At 49.2% G+C, this 21,392-nt stretch overlaps 1 protein-coding gene across 10 annotated transcripts; it reads right to left on the bottom strand.

Annotated features, from left to right (window-relative positions):
- Window positions 1–335: 335 nt before the first annotated feature.
- On the bottom strand, window positions 336–19,638 carry ACCS (1-aminocyclopropane-1-carboxylate synthase homolog (inactive)). Of its 10 annotated transcripts, none has more exons than XM_081545006.1 (15): window positions 19,470–19,638; window positions 17,182–17,472; window positions 14,026–14,085; window positions 11,494–11,564; window positions 10,243–10,312; window positions 9,485–9,551; window positions 7,443–7,540; window positions 6,834–6,911; window positions 5,974–6,074; window positions 5,046–5,135; window positions 3,317–3,362; window positions 3,062–3,203; window positions 1,146–1,288; window positions 895–1,048; window positions 336–751 (listed from the first exon to the last, which is right to left on the bottom strand). In XM_081545006.1, exons 2-15 carry the CDS (start codon window positions 17,440–17,442, stop codon window positions 654–656), a joined length of 1,479 nt encoding a protein of 492 aa, XP_081401132.1. In that variant the 5' UTR covers window positions 17,443–17,472; window positions 19,470–19,638; the 3' UTR covers window positions 336–653. The 10 variants fall into 10 exon arrangements, with proteins under 10 accessions (XP_081401132.1, XP_081401127.1, XP_081401131.1 ...); XM_081545001.1 differs by lacking the exon at window positions 19,470–19,638 and adding an exon at window positions 18,666–19,198 and having other exon boundaries at window positions 1,137–1,288; XM_081545005.1 differs by lacking the exon at window positions 19,470–19,638 and adding an exon at window positions 18,666–19,198.
- Window positions 19,639–21,392: the final 1,754 nt, after the last annotated feature.

The following is a 21,392-nucleotide window of genomic DNA, read 5'->3' as shown; positions in this document are numbered from 1 at the left end:
TGCAGTCATGGCTAGGTCACTCTGGCGCAGGATCAAGAGTAAAGGCAGCTCCTTGCCAGGAAGACAGCACCCTGGAGACAGAGACGCCCCGCCCGGCTCCCACCAGGGGCCCGTTCACTTCATCCCAAGCGGAGGCTGGTCCCGCATCCCAGGTCCCAAGTGTGCTGTGGGCCCCCGCAGCCTACGTTCAGGGAGAATAACCTGAACATACAGAATTTAATTCCTTTCTCCTTGTACTTTGGAAATTATCACTCTTTTCTCTCTTGGGGGCGTGCTCTCTCTTACATGTGTTACTTTGATTTGTTTCCCTGGCAATAAAGACAGAAGACTGAAGGCACCATCAAAAGGAGGTACAGGTTGTTTATTTTCACGTCCTGGGGGTGCTGAGGGCTGCATGAGGAGCAGTCACGACTCCTCCGCTGTTCCGTAAATGACTCACAGCAGAGGCTTCTAGTTTTTCCCTGTTTTAATAGCAGGAGACGGGGGCAGGGGGTCCACAACTTAAGGTGCATCTCGCTGCCTCCAGGACAGCAAGGAGCAAGGTTTCTTCTTCAAGGGCAAGGCTGAGAAGGGTATCTGCCTGGCCAACGGCTTGTCCAGCAGCAGTCTTCACAGTGGTTGTGGGGCCCTGTGGCCATGAGGCAGTGACCAGCTCACCTGTGGGGGCCTCGTGGCTCCTGGATCTGGTGGGAAGTGGCGTCTTCTGCCAGCTGGGGTTTGCCCTCTAGCACCTGTCGGACCCTCTGCATCCCTGGGATGTGGGAAGGGGGGAGTGAGGGTCAGCACGGATGCTGGGCAGGTGGGGACCAACCAGCTCAGGCTGCAGGGGCCCCAGGAGAGGCCAGAAGCGGGAGGGCAGGCTGAAGGACGCGGTCAGGAGACAAGACCGCTCACCCAGGCGAAGCCGGTGGGTCTTGTCTGAGAAGACCAAGCGGAACCAGCCAGGCTCTTTGCACTCGAAGGCTTTGCCAAAGGACAGCAGCACCTTGTTCTCCAAAAATCGACGCCAGAGCAGCACCTCCTCCTCAAAGGTGGCCTCGGGCAGGTACTGGGAGGGGTGAGAGGAGCTTGGGATGCTCGCCTGCGGGAGGGAGCTTTCTCACCACCCCCCCACCCCCCACCACCTGCATTTCCACCTGCATCACCTTCCTCAAGTCGACCCAGATGAAGAAGCCGGCCCCACGGCTCACGAAGGGGATACCCAGGGCCCGGAGCTCTTCCGAGACATAGGTGTGGGCAGCCTTTAGCCGGGCGTGGTCTTCTGGCAGATATACTTGGCTGATCCAGTCTGCATGGGTGAAAGAGAAGCCAGAAGATCAATCTGCCATCAAACCTCCACTGTGTCCTGAGAGCCGGAACACTAAAGGGAAAAAAGCCCTGAGCTGCCCAGACTGGGTGAGCCCTGCCCCACTGGCTGATTGGAGGTGATGGGAATAGTCAGTGAAAAGCACCTTAAATCCAGGTACTGGACCCTGAAAGCTCCAGGGCCTGCATGCCATTCAGGAACCCCCAGACACAAAGTCCCTCAGGACCCAGACCCTCACCAGAGGTGCACCCACTCACACAGTGACACTTCCAAGTCACCCAGGCCAAGGCTTAGATCTCAGTGTGGCCACTGATGAGGTATAGGGCCTTGGACAACTTCACCTCCCTGATCCGCCCTGTTTTTTAACTGACCGTTGTTTTTGGTTTCCAGTTCGATGAATTGTAACATATACGTATATTTGTGTAAACCAACCACCCCCTCCACACACACAGGCAGGATATTGAACAGTTCTCTTACCCCAAAGAACACCCTCCTGGTGTTTAAAGTCACATCACCCCCTTCCCTGTAACTGCTGGTCTGTTCTCCATCACTATAGTTTTTGCCTTTTCCAGAACATTACATAAGTGGAATCACACAGAGATGTAATCTTTCGAGACCGGTTTCTTTCACTCAGCACAATGCCCTTGTGATGGGTCATCATGGACTTTACAGCAGTGTAGTATTCCACCGTGTGGGTGAACCAGTTTGTCTCTCCATTCATCTGTGGAGGGACGTTGGGGTTGTTTCCAGTTCGGGGCGATTATGAATAAAGCAGCTATTAACATTCATGGGGAGGTTTTTGTGTGAGCATGAGGGCAACGATCTCTCTGGGCCGGGAAGATCCCCTGGAGGAGGGCATGGGAACACACTCCACTACTCCTGCCTGGAGAACCCCATGAACAGAGGAGCCTGGCAGGCTACAGTCCATGGGGTCACAAAGAGTTGGACACAACTCAAGCAACTGAGCACACGCGCAGGCGCAAGTATCTAGGAGTAGCGTTGCTGGGCCATTTGGTAAGTGTGTGTCGCACTTTATAAAGAACTGCCCAGTTATTTCCCAAGGTGACTGCTCCATCTTACACACCCCCCAGCAGCATGTGAGAGCTTCAGTTGCTCTGCACCCTCACCAATACTTGGTACTATCACTATCTTTTTAAATTTAGCTACTATAGCAGGTGTGCAGTACCTGGTCCTCATTTCCCTCATCTATAAAACAATGGGGAAATTACAGGAACACCTGCTTCCCAGGATTCTGGGGAGGGGCGAATGAGATGATGCATTGAGAGCATCTTGCAGAGCTCAATGAATGGTGGCAGTTACAGGTAACCTTTCTATCTAAACTCACTCTCTGAACCCAGGAACACAGCCGATCTGCATAGAGAGAGATACTTCCATTGTAACAATTTTCCCATGATCGTGTCTGCTCTTTTCCCAGTGCCCACAGCTAAGAATAATGAGTTCACATTGATTAAGTGCCTGCTATATGCCAGGTGCCATTCTAATTGAATGACAAATTTCACCATCCCTACAAGACAGATACCATGATGACCCCTGTTTTGCAGATGAGAAATTGAGGCTCTGGGAGGTGAAGGAATAGGCCATGTAGCCAGGAAGTGACAGAGTGGGGTATGAACCCAGTCTGGGCTCAGAGCCAGCACTCTCAAACAACACCCTAAATTCGTCTCGTGGGAGAAGTATCCACAGCCCCTGGCCAGTCCCTCCCGCAACCTCAAGGGGCCAAGCCCAGGCAGTCACCACGGTCCCGGAGCAGCTGTGCCATCTGATGCTGGACCAGGCCACTGAGGCCGTGATAGCGGCACAGGGAGGCCACTGCTGTGGCCACGTCCCGGTTTTCCGTGTACAGCGTGCCGAAGCGGAGCCCAGACATCCCGAAGTCCTGCAGGAGAAAGGCACCGTGGGCAGTGGCCAGCCCTTCGGGAGGAAGCCGGCTCCACCCACCTCTCTGCCTTCCCACCTCCCTGACACCCCCGAGGCCAGCCAGGAACCCACCTTGCTGGTTGCCCACATCACGTGGGTCCTCTGGGGGTCAGGCAGCCTGCGGAGAGCACAGCGTGGGAACAGAGGCAACACAGACCCGCGGGAGCTCATAGGATTGGTTAATCAAGTGAGGAGATGGATGGACGAACCTGGTTTCATCTCCTGAATCGCTAATTCTTCCACATCCCTTATAGCAGGGGTCAGCCAACTGCAACCCACAGGCCAAATCCAGCCTATCTGCTCTTGGAAATGAAGCTTTATAGGGGAACAGCCATGCTCTTGCACATACACACTGTCCAGGACTGTTTTTATGCCATAGTGCCAGAACTGAGTGAACAACCGTATGACCTGTAAAGCTTAAAATATTTGCCATCTGATCCAAAAATATTGCCAACCTCTGATGCAGAGCATAGTTCAAGCATCACTTCCTTAAACAGACCTCATCTGACCACCTCCCAGTAGACCAGGCCAACTGGGTACCCCAAGCCGATCCTCTGCTGTCTGCGCAGACACCTCCTTTTTAATCATCAAATGATTAGCTGTGTATCTAGTTGCTAAAGCTTGTAGAAATATAAGATCTACAAAAGAAGGGCCTATGTCTTGCTTGTTCGCTGACATATTTCCAGCACAGCACAGTGTCTGGCCCATAGTAGGTGGCAAGTCCCTGTCTCTCCGAGTCTCACTCTCCTAATCCCACGTGCCGTCCACTTGGCAGAGCCTTGTGAGGACTGGCTGAACAGAGCAAAGGAAAGTGTTAGGGACCATCGACTGAAACCACCCTAGCCAGGCAGGATAATAGCCACTTGTGTGAGTTATCTCACAACAAGAGAGAGATGCTGATGAAGAACATGGAACTGACAAGCTACTGCCTGCCAGAAGAATCTGGGAGCGGCAGAAAGGAGGGAGGAAACACCAGCCCATAATTTGTCCTTCCAACCTCCCAGAAACCCTCACACTGGAGATCATCTTGATTGAGAGATGCTCGTGCTGCCAGGGAGGACCTTGAATTGAACCAAAAATGGGCACAAGCAAGATGACTGGCCAGAGAGAACCCAGAAAGCTAACCCCATCACCATAAAACCTGAGACACTGAGCCACGTGGCAGAGCGGGTCCCTTTCCCCTGCTGCTCTCCTCCCAGGCGCCCCTTCTCAATTAAGTTTCTTGCTTTGCCAGCATGCGTGTCTCCTCGGACAATTCACTCCAAAGTGCTAGGCACAAGCCCAGTCTCGGGCCCTGGAAGGGGTCCCTCTCCCAGACACAAAAGGACTCAGCAGGGCTGAAAGGTCTCAACAAACATGGAACCATCAGAATCCCTGAATGCCACATGTGCAGGCTTGACAGATGATCTGCTCCAAGTGTTCCCACAGGTGCTTTGGCTACACATGCCAGACTCAAGAATAAATCTAACTTGACTCAAACTGCATCTAACAAAGAAAGCTCCGATAGCTGGCAGGGCTTGGCACAGGCAGGGGGCCCCAGAAGTATTTGCTGAATGAATGAATGAAAAGGGAGCCCCTCTGGAGATGAAGGAAACAGCAGAGAGGCCCATTTCCCGCCCTCCCAGCCCTCCCTCAAGGAATCCTAAGACTCCTCCTTGGAGCTTTCAGAAACAGTTTGAAAATCACTGACTGGTCCAGCCTCCCTTCTTCTCGCTGGGGGATCTGAGGACAGCAGGATTAGCGGGAAGGAAGAGAAACTGCCCTGGGCGGGGTGGGGGCAGGGCTGAGAGAGTCAGCTCACCTTTCCAGGCTCAGGACACTGCGGTACCCAACGGACTCCTCAAACACGGACAGCATGTAGACCTCGTCCAGCAGCACGTGCAGCTCATGCCTGGAGGGCAGGTGTGGGTCGGGGTGGGGGAGGAGAGCGCTTGGTTTGTTGGCCAAATGCGCCCCCCCAGGGTGGGATGGCAGTGAGTCAGAAATCCACAAGGACCACAGTCTAGCCCAGGGTTACCAAACTTGTTTTTTCCAAGAATATCCTTCTTTGGTCTATTTTTTTTTTTTCCAAACAGAGATGACTGTAGGGGAAGGCAGAGCCCTCGGGCACCTGTACAGAGGGACACAGCTAGGTGTGAGACAGTTAAGTGTCTCAGACGGTAAAGAACCTGCCTGCAATGCAGGAGACCCAGGTTCGATCCCTGGGTTGGGAAGATGGCCTGGAGAAGGAAATGGCAACCCACTCCAGTATTCTTGCCTGAAGAATCCCATGGACAGAGGAGCCTGGGGGGATACAGTCCATGGGATCGCAAAGAGTCAGAAACGACTGAGTGACTAACACTCACACCTAGTTAAGTACAGACAGACCCAGATTCACAGCTGCCTCTGCCCCTCACTCTGAAGCTCAATCAACTGGGATAAAGACAATATCTGCACCTAATAGCATTGCTGAGAGGATCACATGAGTGGGAGCTTGTAATCCAAGGGTTAGCAGGGGCCTGGTCCCTAGAGCGGGCAATAAATGACAGCTGTTGTTACAAAAAAGAGAGAACTTGCATCCCACCAGAGAACTGCTCCCCCCCCCCCGACTCTCCTGACAGGAAGGGTAGAAGCAGGTAGAAACCTACCGTGGGGTCAAGAGGGATCAAGAGGGCAGCAGGCACTACGCCAAAGCTGACATCAGAACCCTAAACTGTCACAGGCTTTGGGGTGAGTGTGGGGCACCTCACCTCTTGGCAAACTCCAGGTACTCCTGCAGCTCCCCTGGGGAGTAGACGTCGCCCAGAGGATTCTGGGGGTTGATGAGGATGAGGCCTTTGACCTTCACACCCTGAAACAGCAGCAGGGCAGGAGACCCTCAGCTCCTCCCCAAGGCCACAGAGTCCCACTGGACAGGCCAGGCACTGGGCAGGATGCCGGGGAAATGTGTCCACCACCCAACATGAGATGAAGAAGGGCAAAGAATTATATCTGCAGCATCATATAAGCTATAAAAGAAAACAAATGCAGAGACCAAAGCTCAGAGGGAAATATGTCCAAACACCAACAGAGGTTGCCTTTGTTGGTAGAAATATGGGTGGGGGGTTGTGTTTTTCAAATTCCCACAGTGGTCATGTATGACTTTTATGACCAAGGTTAAAAACAAAAATAGATTGACAGATTTCTGAAAAGTGGACCGGCAGGACCACTGGAAGGCTGCCGGTCTCTGCCGTTCTTCAGGAGGCCTCAGACCCCCTCAGAGCGAGGGGGCCACCTATTCAAATCACCAGAGAGATCACTGAACCACAGACTTGTAAGCTCCACACTTGACCCACTGAATCAAAATCAGGCCAAGTGGGGGGTAGTGTTTTTAATCAAGCTCCCTGGTTGATTCTTTGTACACCGAGAGGCTCAGGGTTTTTCTCTAGTGGGAAGACCTCTATGCGTAGCTCCTTCTTGACCCCCAGAATGGTTCCATGCTACCACCCTATCCCCATCCCCAACATAGAGTTCCAACCCTTCGCCCTAGGAGATCAGTCCACAGGCAGGGGGTCCCTGCCCTGCTCAGACCCACCCACTTCCAGCCTTGGGTCTAATTTGATCCCCAGACCTCAGAATTAGCTCCTTGCAGGGCCATCTCCAGCTTCTCCACTGTGAGCTGGAAGGGGCGAGTTTCCAGCCCAGTGATCTGAAAAAGATCCACAAGAGCCACCAGCCAGATTCAGTCACCCGGCTCCAGACCTGAACTCGGGGGTCTCACCTCCCCCTGTCATCTCCAGTTTCTTCTTAGGACAAGCTCAGAAAATACAGGCTATGTGGGGTCACTCCCTTCTCACTGCTACCCACACATCACACCAGGGACAGCCTCACAGCTTTTAGGTTTGGAGAAGAGCCCCCTGAGGTCCTCTGACTGGGGTCCCTGGGCTTCCATGTGGAGATCTGCTCTGTCCTGTTCTCACCCCACCATTTCTGTGTGGTCTCCCTGGGATGCCCTTAGCTTCTACATGGACCCCAGGGGTCTCAGAGCTGGAAGATCAGATGTCCCCAGGGCACCCAGGCAAGGGCAGCCATGGCTAATGGGAGACCCCATTCTCCTTCTGGCCATAACCCCAGAGCCCGTGGCATGGACTTCCTCTCATGACCACTGTCAAATTCAGAAGCAGGAATATCCTGGCCTACAGAAAGGTCCAGGTCCACCGGGGGTCCCAGGAACTCTTACCTCACTGTCCATATAGACACAGACCAGTCGGACGTTGCCATAGAGATACACGTGCTGTGTGATGGCTCCATAGTAAGGGGCAGGGATCAGGAAAGCCTCTGGGGGCAGGAGTGAGCCAGGGCCTGTCACCCCCTGGCCAGGATGCCCAGAGCCCCCATCCACTGACCCCCACGCCTCTCCAAGCCTTCAGTGTCCTTGGGGAATATGTTTCCTCTCTCTCAGCTCCCAAAACTCTTTCTAAAGCTTGGATCCACTGAGGTCAGTCCCTTTTCCAATAATTAGTAGCTAACATTTATTGAGTACTTATTATGTGCGGGGATCTGTGCTAAATATAATCTCATTTGATCATTACAGCCACTCTGCCGAGTAAGTACTGTTATTATCTTAACTTTACTGATGAGCAAACTGAAGCTTAGGTCCCTCAGAAGCACAGGACATGCTAGGTCACTCTGAGGACAGACTTGGAACCAGGAGTCAAAGCTGCAGGGCGATGATCTGGGTTTGACAAATGGAAAAACTTGACAATGGCTAGAACTGCCCAGAGACAGAACAGGCTGCTTCTGGAGGAGTGAATACTCCACCCCTTGGGGCACTGAAATCAAAGGCTGAAACCACTAGGGTGGGAGGGGGTGTCACGCAGAAGACTCTCGCTGTGGACAGGGCTTGATGAGATGATGTCCAAGGTCTGTTCTAATGCAGAGGTGAAGGAACTGCCCCAGTTCTGCAGTGGTCACATCGGTCAGACTGAGCTCCTCGGCCTTCCCTTCAGCACAACCCCCCTCCCACAACTCCCAGCTCTGGAAGGAGTGACCTTTGTCCTACATGTCCCCTCCGCTGACCACAGGGATTGGACCAGAGGTAGACAAATGATCCCCAGAGCAAATGCACCAGCTGGCCAGACATCCATCATGTTCTCTCTGTCTCAAGACTTTGCTCCAAGAAGCAAAGACCCTTGTGAGATGAGAATGAGCACTTGAATGCAGAGGTCATGGAGTCAGAGCTGGGCCAGCAACCGGGGCTCTACAGAGCTGAGGCCAGTCCAGCAGAAGAGGCGGGAGGGGGACCGCACACATCAGGGACAGAGTGTGTGCTTCTCCTACTCTTGATTATTCTTGAATGGGTAGGAAATTGCCTATTACATCCTTGCGATGACTTGTCCTTTTAGGTTCAAAATATTACACCTCTCTGTGTGATTCTGACAAGTAACTCAACCCCTTGGGCCTTAATCTCCTCATCTGTTAAATGAGAATAAGCCCAGAACCTATCTCATTGAAGTTATAGTGGGGAGTAAGTGACAGACTGTGCCTACCCTTAGACCAGTGCCTGAAACATAATATGTGGTCAATAAATGCTACTAATAGGAGTTTAGAAGTTAAGCTAGTGTGAGTGGGCCTCTATTCCTGGCGGCCAACAACCCTGACCATGACCACGGACAACATGTCCTTGATATGACCGTGGCTCTTGCAGCAGGCACTGCTGGATAGCCAGTCGACATCCATTCCTAAGAGAGCACACAGATTTTTCAGCTATGACCAGCAAGAAATCCAAGGAAGTGGACCTTCCCCCAGCCCCTGGGGATGAAGCAAGTTCAGCTTAAACCAACTAGGGTTCCCCTACCCTTCACCCGGGACTGCTTTGGGAATGGGTTTGAGTCCGTTCTGGCCAGAAAGATGAAAGGGACTCTCCTGGGCAAGAGCAGCCCCATTTCCTCCCTCCCCTGAAAAAAGAGACGGGCAAAGCACAGTCACCTCCCTCTCCTCCTGCTTCAGGACATGCTGTGACGTGAGGCTGTGACTGCCATCGGTGAGCACCAGGAAAAGCCAAGGTCGTCACAGAGGCAGAGCCCAGAAGCCTGACATCCCCTTGATTTCCCCTGGAACTGCCAACCCCCGCTGTCTTGTCAGGCCACTTAGTTTAGCCCCCTGTGGTGTAACAGTCTATTAGGGTAAAAGCATCTGATGCAGCCCTCCAGGCCCAGCAGCCAGGGTTGGGGGGGCGCATTGGGGGGGGGAAATGCAGGCCCAGGGCCAAGGTCTACTCACCCCCCACCTCACACAGCACCGTGGCCAGAGCAGAGAAGAGAGAGGCACAGCCGTTCAGAACAACCACCTGAGGGCAACACGTCCACGGGACCAAGATGAATCTTTGCAGGAGGGAGCACGGGCCTGCAGCCTGCATCCTGGAGGGCGCAGAGGCAGGGCAACTCGGGGGGCCCTCCTGGGCACTGTCACAGCAAAGCCACGGGGGTCCCTGCAGGCCCCTCCTGACTAACAGCCAAGTCCATCTATGTGGCTCACTCATGAGGATCCTGTTCCAGATCCACTGAGCAACCAAGAGGGAGCTGGTCACTCAGAGAGTCCGGCCCAAAGGTGTGGAGGCAAAGAGGGGCCACAGAACAGAGCAGGGCAGAAATTACCCGGTTGCTGCTGTTTAGTCGCTAAGTCACGTCTGACTTTTTTTGTGACTCCATGAACTGCAGTCTGCCAAGCTCCTCTGTCCATGGGGTTCTCCAGACAAGAATACTGGAGTGGGGTGCCATGCCCTCCTCCAGGGGATCTTCCTGACCCAGGGATCTGGAAGCGTCTCCTGTCTGGCAGGCGGGTTTGTAACCACTGAGCTACCCGGGAAGTCCTGCAGAAATTATACCCCAACTCTAAATATCTAGGGTGAGGGGAAAGAAGGAAGTGGGGGGGGTCTTCCTAATTTCCATATCAAAACTAAGTGACCCTACCTGAGCCCTGGCCAGAAGTTGGGGAGGGAGCAGAAGAGGAGGAAAGAGCAGAGGAGGGGAGTAACTCACATTCTCCGGTTTAAGGGGTGCGGGGCTTCTGCAGTAGAAAGACAGGAACCTGGCCACTTCCTCCCGGAGGCTGGAAATCAGACAGACAGACGGCAGTGACTGTCAGTGGGGCTCGAAGCCCCCGTCCATCCCAAAGCTCCTCTGGTGCATCTTCAGGCAGCTGCCATCACCCTTCTCTGCTTCCCACGAGGGGAATACAATTAGTATCTATCTCCACTCCTTGGCACCCACCTCCCTCCTCGGCCCCAACACTATCCACATGCATCGAAACTTTCATTCCAGTAGTTCTAGGACACCCAAACTACCTAATCAGCAGACTGCAGGGATATCACAAGTTACACTCCCTATGTAGATCTAGCTAATAATAATAATAGTAACACATTATCATAATAAAATATATAATGTATAACAACATAATTATTATAACAATAACTATTATCATAGTTATTGCTAACATTTACAAGCATTTACCTTATGCAGATGTTAGAGAATTTTCCTTAATCTTTATAAAACTCCTATAACTACTATTATTATTCCCATTTTACAGACAAAGAAACTGAGGCTTGAAGGAATTAGGTCATGTGCTGATTAGTGGCAGACTCCACACTTAAGCCCAGTGGTCTGACTCTAGGACCACTATCCTCGTTATTACAAGAGTGGGTGCCTTGGAATTACCCTTGGACTCAAGTCCTGCTCCGGCACTAAATCCTTAGGACAGCATGTGGGCCCTAGTAAGTGCTCAACAAATATAAAGGTTTATTAGTTTCATTTATCATCTCCCATCTTACCAGCAGGAGAAGGCCCCAGCCAGCTCCTCCCAAGCTGATTCTGGCTCCTCTAAAGCTACTGAGAAACTGGGAACAAAGACTCCCGGCCTGAAGGCCCTCCCCGTGCCTCAGACTCAGAGACCAAGCCTGGGGGCCTCTGAGAGGGGTGGGACAGGCAGGAGGCACCAGCTCTCTGCAGAAGCTCCACGAGACCCTATGACCGCCAGCTCTCCAGGACCAGGCCTCAGCCCAGGGCAGGCTTTCTCAACCCAACACTGTTGATGTTTGGGACCAGATCATTCCTTGCCATGGGGGTCATCCCGGGCATTGTAGGAGGTCTAGCAGCATCTCTGACCTCTACCCAATAAAAGCCAGTAGCACCTCCTCCCCCAAGTTACAACAACCAAAAATGTTTCCAGATGTTGCCACATGTCTCCTGGGAAGCAAAACCGCCCTGGAAGTGAGAACCACAGGTCCTACTTACAATGGATGTCCCCTCCAGTCGGGGTACTGCAACAGGGACGGCTCCACCTGCAGCATGTCGCTCTGACTCAGCTGGGGACACAGAGGGGAGAGCAGGGCTGAGAGCCGCACACGCTCCTGGGCACTCATATCCACAAAGCACCGGGGCCTCTCAATCCAAGGGCTGCTCATCAGAAGAGCTGGGACGGGGGCAGCCCAGGGACAGCATTCTCATGCCCATTTTGCAGATGAGGAAACTGAGGCTTAAAAATGTCAGCTGTGGGAATTCCCTGGCAGTCCAGTGGTTAGGACTCCTGGCTTTTACTGCAGCAGGCACAAAATTCAACCCTTGATTGGAAAACTAAGATCCTGCAAGCCATGCAGTGTGGCCAAAAAAAGTCAGGTGGCTAGGCAATGGTACAGTACTAGCAAGTGGCAGAGCTGAGATGAAACAGAATTTCTGACCCCTAGTCCAGTCCTTGGTATACAATACGCCACTTAACAAATCCAGAGGGTGGATTTGTGGAGGCGGTGGAGGAGACCTCGATCCTCTGTTCCTCTGTGGGGTGACAGAAGAGGCCCCAGAATTGGGTGCCCTACCTCGGTCTTGGTTCTAAGTCCTGGAGGGACTCAGGCCACTGTTCTCCTGCAGCCTCAGCTCAACCTCACACTGTGGAAAATGCGGCCATTTCTAGACCACCTCCACTGCCCAGGTGCTGAGTTAGTGACTCCCAGGGCATCACACACATAAAGTCTAGGAAAGGCAGGAGCTGTGGGCGGTGGAACAAAAAGGAACAGAGGGAATCAGCCACGTGTCCATAACTCCACCTTCCTCCCTTTCTCCCTCTATCCTGAGAGCCACTCTGTCCAATACGGAGGCTGCTGGCCACTGTGGTTCCCGGGTCCTTAAGTGTGACTCTCCTGAAGTGAGACACTGGATTCTGAAGACTTATATGAAATAAGTATGTAAACTATGGGGCTACCCAGGTGGCTCCATGGTAAAGGACCTGCCTGCCAATGCTCGTTTGAACCCTGGATCGGGAAGATCCCCTGGAGTAGGAAATGGCAACCCACTTCACTATTCTTGCCTGGGAAATCCCATGGAGAGAGGAGCCTGGTGGGCTACAGTCCATGGGGTCGCAAAGAGTCAGACACAACTTAGCAATTAAACAACAACAACAGCAACATGTAAAATATCTCATTAACAATTTTTATATTGATTCCATGTTGAAATGGCCATATTTTAGATATACTGGACTGAATAAGTACATGATGAAAATGAATGTTACTAGTTTCTTTGTACTTGTTTAACAGAAAAATTTTAATTGTATATGTGGCTCACATTTACTGGATGGCGCTGAGGGGCCTTAGAGCAGGAAGATATCTTTGGGTAGAACAGGCTTTTGAAGTCCACTCCCTATACCCCTCTCCTATCATGGCTCAGATGTTCCCCTTTGGAATCATGTTCCTTTGAGTTAAGTATCACTCTCTCCACAGCCCCGGACTCTGACTCCTAGGCCTTGAGAGATAAGTAGCTCCAGTGGTTTGATAGAGATGGCTCACATTAGCTCAAGAAATCTGATTATTCTCTCTATACGTGAGCAGGCAGGGAGAGGGAGGGGGGAGGGGCAACATAAGGGTAGGGGATTAAGAGGTCCAAACTACTAGGTATAAAATATGCTACAAGGATATACTGTACAATATGGGGAATATAGTCAATATTTTATAGTAGCTATAAATGGAGCATAATCTTTAAAAAAATTTTTTTAATTAAAAAATCTTTAAAAAATTGTGCATCACTGTTATATACCTGTAACATAAATAATACTGTACAGCAATTACACTTCAACTTAAATAAATAAAATAATCTGATATTACATTTTCAGCAATTTTTCAGAATGTGCTAAAAACCAGTCATTTTCAAAAATGAAATTATACAAACTATATAGAAATTATGTAAGTCAATCATAGTAAAAACACAAGCAAAAATCATAGTAAATCCAGTCATAGTAAAAACAAAGGGAAAAGGTGCTCAAACAATACTGCTTAGGTTGGCATTATTCCTTTTCGCTCTCATCTGCGCTCTGGATCCAGCTGTCTGCATGGTGGGACCACCACGTGATGGTGCCGGGCCCCTCTTCCCAGCCCTGCATGCAGCGATAGCACAGCTCGACCTTGAATCAGCCACAGTGGGGGTAGGTACACTATGGGACTCCACAAATGCTGCAGATCAGGACTTCTCCTGCCCCGGGGCCAGTTGTTAAATACTGACCACACGTCACTGAGTGTCTCCCCCTGAGAGCAGGGGCCCAGCCAGCAGGAGGGGCTGAGGCGGGAAAGAGCCAGAAGAGGAGAAGCGGCAGAATCAGAGTCAGAAGTAACTCGCCCCAGATGGCAGAGAAAGTGGTCCCCAAGGCAGAGCTGGGTCTCCTGACCCCAAGGCCGGGGCAACTGAGGCAAGCAGCCAGCTCTCCGGGGAGAGTATTCCAGGAAACCCCAGAGAAGACAGCCCCTCGGAGCTGGGGATGCCACTCAGAGGTGCACTGGGACTTACCCGTCTGGACAGCAGGTCAAAGCAGAGTTTGTTCTCACTGGTGCCCAAGTTAATGATGCCCTGGAGGGGAGAGGTACAGAGCCACGTAAGCACAGCAGAGGGTGCCAGCAGAAGGCTCCAGGAGCGCACAAGGCAGCAAAGTGGAGCTCTGCAATCTCAACCTTCCCACTACCTCACCCGGTCTTTGCTCAAGCGCTGCCCTCCACAGGGTTCCCTGATCACATCTCCCCATTTCTAAAGCTCTGTGCAAATGCCTTCTCCTCCTTAAAATCCCACCTGCAGGGGATCTTTTCTTCTTCGGGACCCCAGAGCACTTTAGCTGTCCCCCTTGAGAGCACTGGTCAGTTTCCATCCCAGGTCACAAAGACTGATGTACAGGCTTTGTCTCCCCTACAAGTTGGGAAGGTCCCTGAAGATACCACATGCCCAAGACGCACACTGAATCTCTCAAGAGGCTCAGTTCACAGGATGACACAATGTGCACACAGTAAACTGGAGCTCTGGCAGGAACAGGAAGAAGGGTGAATACAAAACAAGAAGAGGCCCTGGGCTGGTGGAAATTCTCCCTGGGGTGGGGACCCATGCAACATTACACAGCATCCAGATTCCAAACCCATAAGGCATTGTTTTCATAGGACAAGGAGGAGGGCAGGCGCAGCTCAAGTTGCCCCTTACAGAGTCCCTGGAAAGACTCATGCACAGCTAATTCCTGACCCCTAAGTTATTAGAGGGGATGGGGAAGGAGGGAGGATGATAAAGTAGAGCTTCAATGGGCTCAGGTTATGACAAATAAAAGGCAGTGTTCCTTCACACCCTGGGGAGCAAACCTATAGGATCTTCCCTACCACCAATCCATCACCGAATCCTGTCACTGTACCTGCAGATACAGGCACAGTCCAAGCAGTTCTCCTCCACTGCTGAGCCTGTCTACATTATTGCAATAGCTTCCCTCCTCCTTTTCCTGATCATTCCCTCATCCCCATTCTCTCCAAGTTGAATCTCCATACAGCAGTCTGAGTCCAAGTCCTTTTTAAAAGAAAAATCAGATCCTATTGCTCTTCCTTTGGACCCTTTCCATCCCATTTAGTCTAAAGTCAGAAGCCTCACCATGTCCCATGAGACCCTACAGATCTAGTACCACCCCTGCCCCCATTTCCTTTCTGACCTCATGCCAGCCTCCAGCCAGTAAGCCATTCTGCTGTCCCTTGAACTGCTCTGGGGATTTTGTACTGGCTATTCCCTCTGCCTGGAATGCTTTTCCCCCAGATACCTACAAAGCTCACTCCCTGTGATAGGCAACCTCCAAGATGGCCCTCAGTGACCCCCTACCTCCTGGTGTGCAGGGTCTTGCATAATCCCTTCTCCTTGAGCGTGGGTAGACCTAGTGACCTGCTTCTAATGAACAGAACATGCAGAAGTGATGAGATGTCACTTCCAAGACTAGGTTACAAAGAGTCTGCGGCTCTCATCTTGGGCACTCCTGATCTCTCATTCTCTCTTCCTCTCTTAGATCGCTTGCCCCAGGGGAAGCCAGCCGCATGGAGAAGGCCATATGGGAAGGAACCGAGGCCTGCCAATAACCATGTGAGTGAGCTTGGAAAGGGATCATCTTCCTGCCCATTCTATAATCATGTGAGTGAGCCTGGAAATGGATGATTTCCCTGCCCCACCAAGCCTACAGATGAGACCACAACCCCAACTTCACTGCACCTTCCCAGAAGATCTTCAGCCTGAAGCACCACCCTGATTCTTGAATTCCAGAAACTGTGAACTGTTTCTTTTAAACTGCTAAGATCTGAAACACTTTGTTACAATAACCAAAACTATCTCTTACTTTTTCCAGGTCTCTGCCACAATGTCACCATATTAAAGTGACCTGTGACCACCTCACCTAAAATAGCAACATCCCCAGCCCACCCCACCAGTCTCTATCCTATTACCCTGCTTTATTTTTCCCTACAACACTAATCACAACATATTTTATATATTTATGTCTGTTCACTGCCTGTCTCCCATATTAGACTTATAAACTCCATGAGGGCAAACTTTATTTTTGTTCATGGCTATAATCCTGGCATGTAGAACAGTGCCAGCACCTGGTACATGCTCAGTAAATAAAGATTATTAAAGGGTTATTTGTGACAGCTCTCTGCCCTCTGAAGGTATTACTAGTAATAATTTATAATAATTTATAATAACTAGTACTAATAATCACTAGTAATAATTTATAATAATAATAAAACCATATTATATATAATAAAATATATTTTTAAATATATATATTATATATAATATATAATATATAATATATTTAATATATAAAAATATATATTTATATTAAATATATATTAAATATAAATATAATATCTTTAATATATATTAAATATATATTATAAATATGTATATTTTAAAATAAAATATATATAATGTATTATATATAATAAAACCATATTATAAAACCATATATTATATTATAATATAATTACTATAACAACAATAAATTATTATCATATAATTATAATATAATTTATTATTATATTATAATGATATTGTTATTTAATATAATATTATTATATTTATTATAATAATTAAAATTATAGTAATTTATAATTGTATTGTTATAATATATAATTGTGCTATTATAATAATACATTAATAATAATAGCAACTACCACTTATTGAATGCTCTATGTGAAGCACTGTGCTAATAATTTATATACCTGATAACATTTAGTTGTGACGGCACAGAATATAGCAGGTACTATTATCCCAATATAGAGATGAACTGAGGTTCAAAGACTTTAAGTAGTTAGCTCAAGAATATACAACTTGAAAGTGAAACAGTTTCAGCCTGAACCCTAGTTCTGTCCCAGCTCTAAAGCTGAATAGTCGGGCTATGGATCAGAAGCCATATAAGAGCAGTCCATGGTTTTTTAATTCCTCCCCCACAAATCAAGTTTCCCTTAATTATAAGCGGGCCATTTTCTGATTCAGGTAATATATTGGGGCCTCTCTAAGCAACACTGGAAACCCCCTGGAAGTCAGAAGTCCATAACTAACCTGACAAGAGCAAGCTGGGTGTTGCCTTATCGGTCAAGGTGGGTACCCTCCCCCAGTTCTCCCTTGGGTCCCAGTGGGGACGGGAGCATCACTCACACTGGGGTTCTTATCCTCATCATATTCATCCATGTGGTAGGTCCTGTAGCCCTCCTCAGCTGAATCCCAGAACCATTTAATGACGCTTCCTCTAGAGGACAGGCAGGGGCTGCTGGAGGAGAACATGGCGGTGGGGTCACCCACTCCATAGAACTTCAGTGGCTTCTGGTCTGGTTTTCTGCAGCATTCTCTTTCCAGACCATCTCCCTTGTTACTGGGCAGGCCCTGTATAGAGTCTGAACCCGGACAGGCAGTAGTCATCCTGGATTCCTTCTGAGGGAGGGTGAACACCTGCAGAAAAACAAAAGCATTCAGTGTCTGATCAAGGACCTTCCGTAGCACCAAGCATCAAAAATGAACTGGGTGGGGGGCTTCCCTGGAGGTCCAGCAGTGAAGACTTCACTTTCCAAAACAGGGAGGTGCAGGTTCAATCTCTGGTGGGGGAGCTAAGATCCCACAGGCCTTGTGGTTTAAGAAGCCAAAACTTTAAAAAAAATAATAATATAACAAGTTCAATAAAGACTTAAAAAGTGGTCCACATCAAATACAAAAAATCTTAAAAAAAAATGAACTGGGAGTCATGGGGGCCCTCCCCCTTCTCTATCTCCCCTTCCTTTAAGTTTATATAGTTATCACTTCTTGCATCCCCTACTAGTTGTAACCATGTGTGCAATCGCTTCAAGGCATCAACTCTACTAAGGATTTACAGACAGAGGATTTATTTGCTACTGTGTACAACTTTAACTAATGGCCGCTTCTGCTTGCTTTACTTTTGGAGAAGTCTTTGATTATGCAGGCTGAAGTGTCACCAGCTTCTTTTTTCCCTTCTTACTGATCTCAGTTAAAAAAAAAAAAGTTAAAAATTTCTGACTTAAAGCAGAAAGGGCCTGGAGGTCTTGCAGTGACTGATGTGAACAAGAGTAAAGGATAGGATGAGATTACTTGGTGACTTGGAGCAGACAATGGATGAGGCCTGGGAGGAGGGAAATGGGGGTCTCTGCAAGTGCAGGGATCCGAGGCAGTGCCTAGAATTCCATCTTCACTCCCAAAGTGGGGCAGCTCTGGCCTCAGGGAGAGGCTGGTCTGACGACCCTGTGCTGTGATACGAACTCTACTTTCTAAGCCAGTGTCCTCTTGGGCAAAGTGAGTGTAACCGTGACTATCTCACAGGGTAGCCCTGGTGAGGACATAAACATATGAGTTTGTGTAAATGGCTTAGGACAAATCCTGGCTCACGGCCAAAGTTAAGTAAAACATGTTATTATAACTCCTGGCCAATTTCCCCAATCCTGATGCCCAAGTCCCACAACACCTGATGATGGGGGACCAACCAGCGGCTCAGAAACTCAGGGGGGCTGCCCAGGTTAAATTTTGCTCCATGAAGTATTTTCTAGATCCTCCCCCAATTAACTGGGCCTCCTGAGCCTTAACTGGGTTCACCAACCCCCATCCCCCCTTAATCCCTCTCCCCCGCAGCCTTGGACCTCAGAGAGTTCAGAGTCGGACACCCGCGCGAACGGCTTCGGAGATCCGCGAGAGGGCGGCCAGGGCGGGTGGCAGAGCGCAAGGCCCCTGCAGGACGGCGAGCGCCCGCGGGAGGAAGTGCGAGTCTGGGCCGAGGGCTTCAAGACGGAAGGGCCGGGACTTGTGCAGAGAGGCCTCAAGCCCGAGCCCCCGCGGGCCCCCTGCTCTGCAAAGCGGGGATCGCACCTCCTCGGCGGCGCTGGAGGTATCCGAGGCTCCGGGGACGCGCGATCTGTGTCCGAGTCCTCGCCCGGACTCGTCCTCCGCCGCTGAGCGGGGCACACCCAGACCCAGGCACCCGCACTCGGCCCGTCCACGCAGGGGCTGCACGAGGGGCCGCACCGCGGGGCTGGGGCCCTAAGAGTCTCTCTCCCCGAGACCGGCTCCCACCTTTGGCCGCCCAAGCCGGAGGGGAAGCCGGCGAAGGGGAGGCGGCCCGCGGCCTGAGCTGGTCCAGGAAGGGGCGGGCCGCCCGCTGCCACCGTGGCGCTCTAAGGCCTTGGCGCGCTGACTGCCTTCCCAACCGGGTCTCCCCGCCCCGACACACGCGGGCGCCTCCCTCTGCTGCCAGGCCTTAGCTTACCCATTTTAAGGCAATTACCAGGGTTACTGGGCAAATATATGCCTGGATGGGGCCTATGGAAAAGCCTTTTCGGATTAAGGCATGTGCATCCTTAAAACATCCTTCTACTGAGAGCGCTTTTGACCTCAGTTTGTCATTTCTCCTCCTCCTTTCGTGCTACAGAACACTTGTTGAACTTTACCTTCAATTCAGTTCAGTCGCTTAAGCTTAATTGTGTCCGACTCTCCGCAACCCCATGGACTGCAGCACGCCAGGCCTCCCTGTTCATCCCCTATACATTCTGGGACTTTGGAAATGAATTGACCACCCAGGATGCGGGCCAGCGCAGAGCCTTGAATAGTAAAAGTTTCCTTTTCCCATGGAAAAAAAAAAAAGCAGGATCGTCAATACAGTATATACACAGCTACATATATACATATATATATATATATATATTCAAAAGGTATAACTAAGAATGAAAGCGTTAGTGGCTCAATTGTGTCCAACTCTGTGACAGCATAGACTAGCCCACCAGGCTCCTCTGTCCATGGGATTCTCCAGGCAAGAATACTGGAGTGGGTTGCCGTTCCCTTCTCCTGGGGATCTTCCCAACCCAGAGATCAAGCCCAAGTCTCCTGCATTGCAGGCAGACTCTTTACCATTGAGCCACCATGGGTGAAAGCCCCCATATACTTGGCCCTAAAATGTCTCAATTTCAAAGAATTGAAATTGCAGTTTCTGTTCTCTGATCACAAAGGAACTAAACTAGAAATCATTAACAAAGATAGCTGAAAGACCCCAAATATTTGGAAAGTAAATATTTACTAAATAAATTATAGAGTTGGACATGACTGAGTGACAGAACTGAAAAAATCACAAGGAAAAGTAGAAAATTGAACGATCATAAAAACCCAACTTATCAAAATTTATGAGATGTTGCTAAAGCAATGCTTGGAAAGAAATCAATAACCTAAATGCTTACATTTAGGAAAAACAGCTTAAAACTTTTGGTCTAAGCTTCCCTACTAAAAAGGTAGAAAAAGAACAAATTGAACCCAAAGTTAAGAAAAGGAAATACAGAGCAGAAATGAAATGGAAGAGAAACGTATAGGGGAAAAAAAAAATCAATGAAACTAAAAGTTGGGTCTTGGAAAATATTAATACAATTGATAAACATTTAGATTAACTGATCAAAAAATTCATTTAAATATCAGGAAAGAAAATTATAGCACAATATCCTTCATGAAAATAGATGTAAAATTCTTAACATCAAGCCAAATTGAATGATATATAAAAAGGTGATGCGTCGTGACTCTATGGGGCTATTGCAGGAGTATGATATATTGATTAAAAAATGTTACAGCAATAATTTTATCACATTAATAACTAAGAATTATCTCTAGAGGTATAGGCAAAAATATCTGGTAAAAACTAAACCCACATTTACGGTAAAACTTTCATCAAACTAGGAATTGAAGGAAATTCTTCTATCTGGTAAAGGCAGTATGAAAAATATTTCCAGTAATATTATACTTATGAATGAGAGACCAAACTAAATCCTGTTAAGATTGAGAACAAGGCAAGAACGTTCTTACTTTTTTATTCAACTCTGTTCTTGAGGTTCTAGGCCATAAAATTAGAACAGAAAAATAAGAGACATAAATATTGAAAAGAAGGAAAATCATCTCTTCTGGTCCCATGAACCCCCTCATGCAGCCAATGAATTCTCTTTCTGTGTCTACTAGTCAAGTTTATTTCTAAAGAAACTTGCCTGATGTCAAAGTCTTGAAGAATCAGGATTTGTTGGTGGGCTGCAAAGCTGCCCAAGAGAGTGAGGATGATCCCAAACCCAAGTGACTGATCAAAGCCATCGTGGATGCTAATAGTTCTTCCAACATCTATAAAACGGTGGTCATCCCCACTCTGCCCATTTCACCACTCCAATGCTTAGACTAAAGCTCAGATGTGCAAAGGCTTTGTGGAGAAATGCTCAGGAGGTATGACTGAAGAGCTGGAAACCCTAGAGATGAAAATGGAAGACTTCAGGCTTGTCACCAGAGATTCATTTTAAAAGCCTTTCAAAAAGGCAAAAATGGAAAGAACTCACATTTGGAAGCAGAAACAT

The sequence above is a fragment of the Giraffa tippelskirchi genome, chromosome 11 (genome assembly GCF_054371585.1).
Source record: "Giraffa tippelskirchi isolate mGirTip1 chromosome 11, T2T-mGirTip1v1.2.pri, whole genome shotgun sequence".
Taxonomy (NCBI): domain Eukaryota; kingdom Metazoa; phylum Chordata; class Mammalia; order Artiodactyla; family Giraffidae; genus Giraffa; species Giraffa tippelskirchi.
This window is presented reverse-complemented; position numbering and strand designations above follow the sequence as displayed.

Coding starts and splice junctions, on each gene's coding strand:
- ACCS (XM_081545001.1), bottom strand. CDS start 17,442: ATGACTACTGCCTGTCCGGGTTCAGACTCTATACAGGGCCTGCCCAGT. Junction 14,086..17,181: donor ATGAGGATAAGAACCCCAGT/GTGAGTGATGCT, acceptor TCTCCCCTCCAG/GGCATCATTAACTTGGGCAC. Junction 7,541..9,484: donor GGTGCTGTGTGAGGTGGGGG/GTGAGTAGACCT, acceptor TCCTGCCCCCAG/AGGCTTTCCTGATCCCTGCC.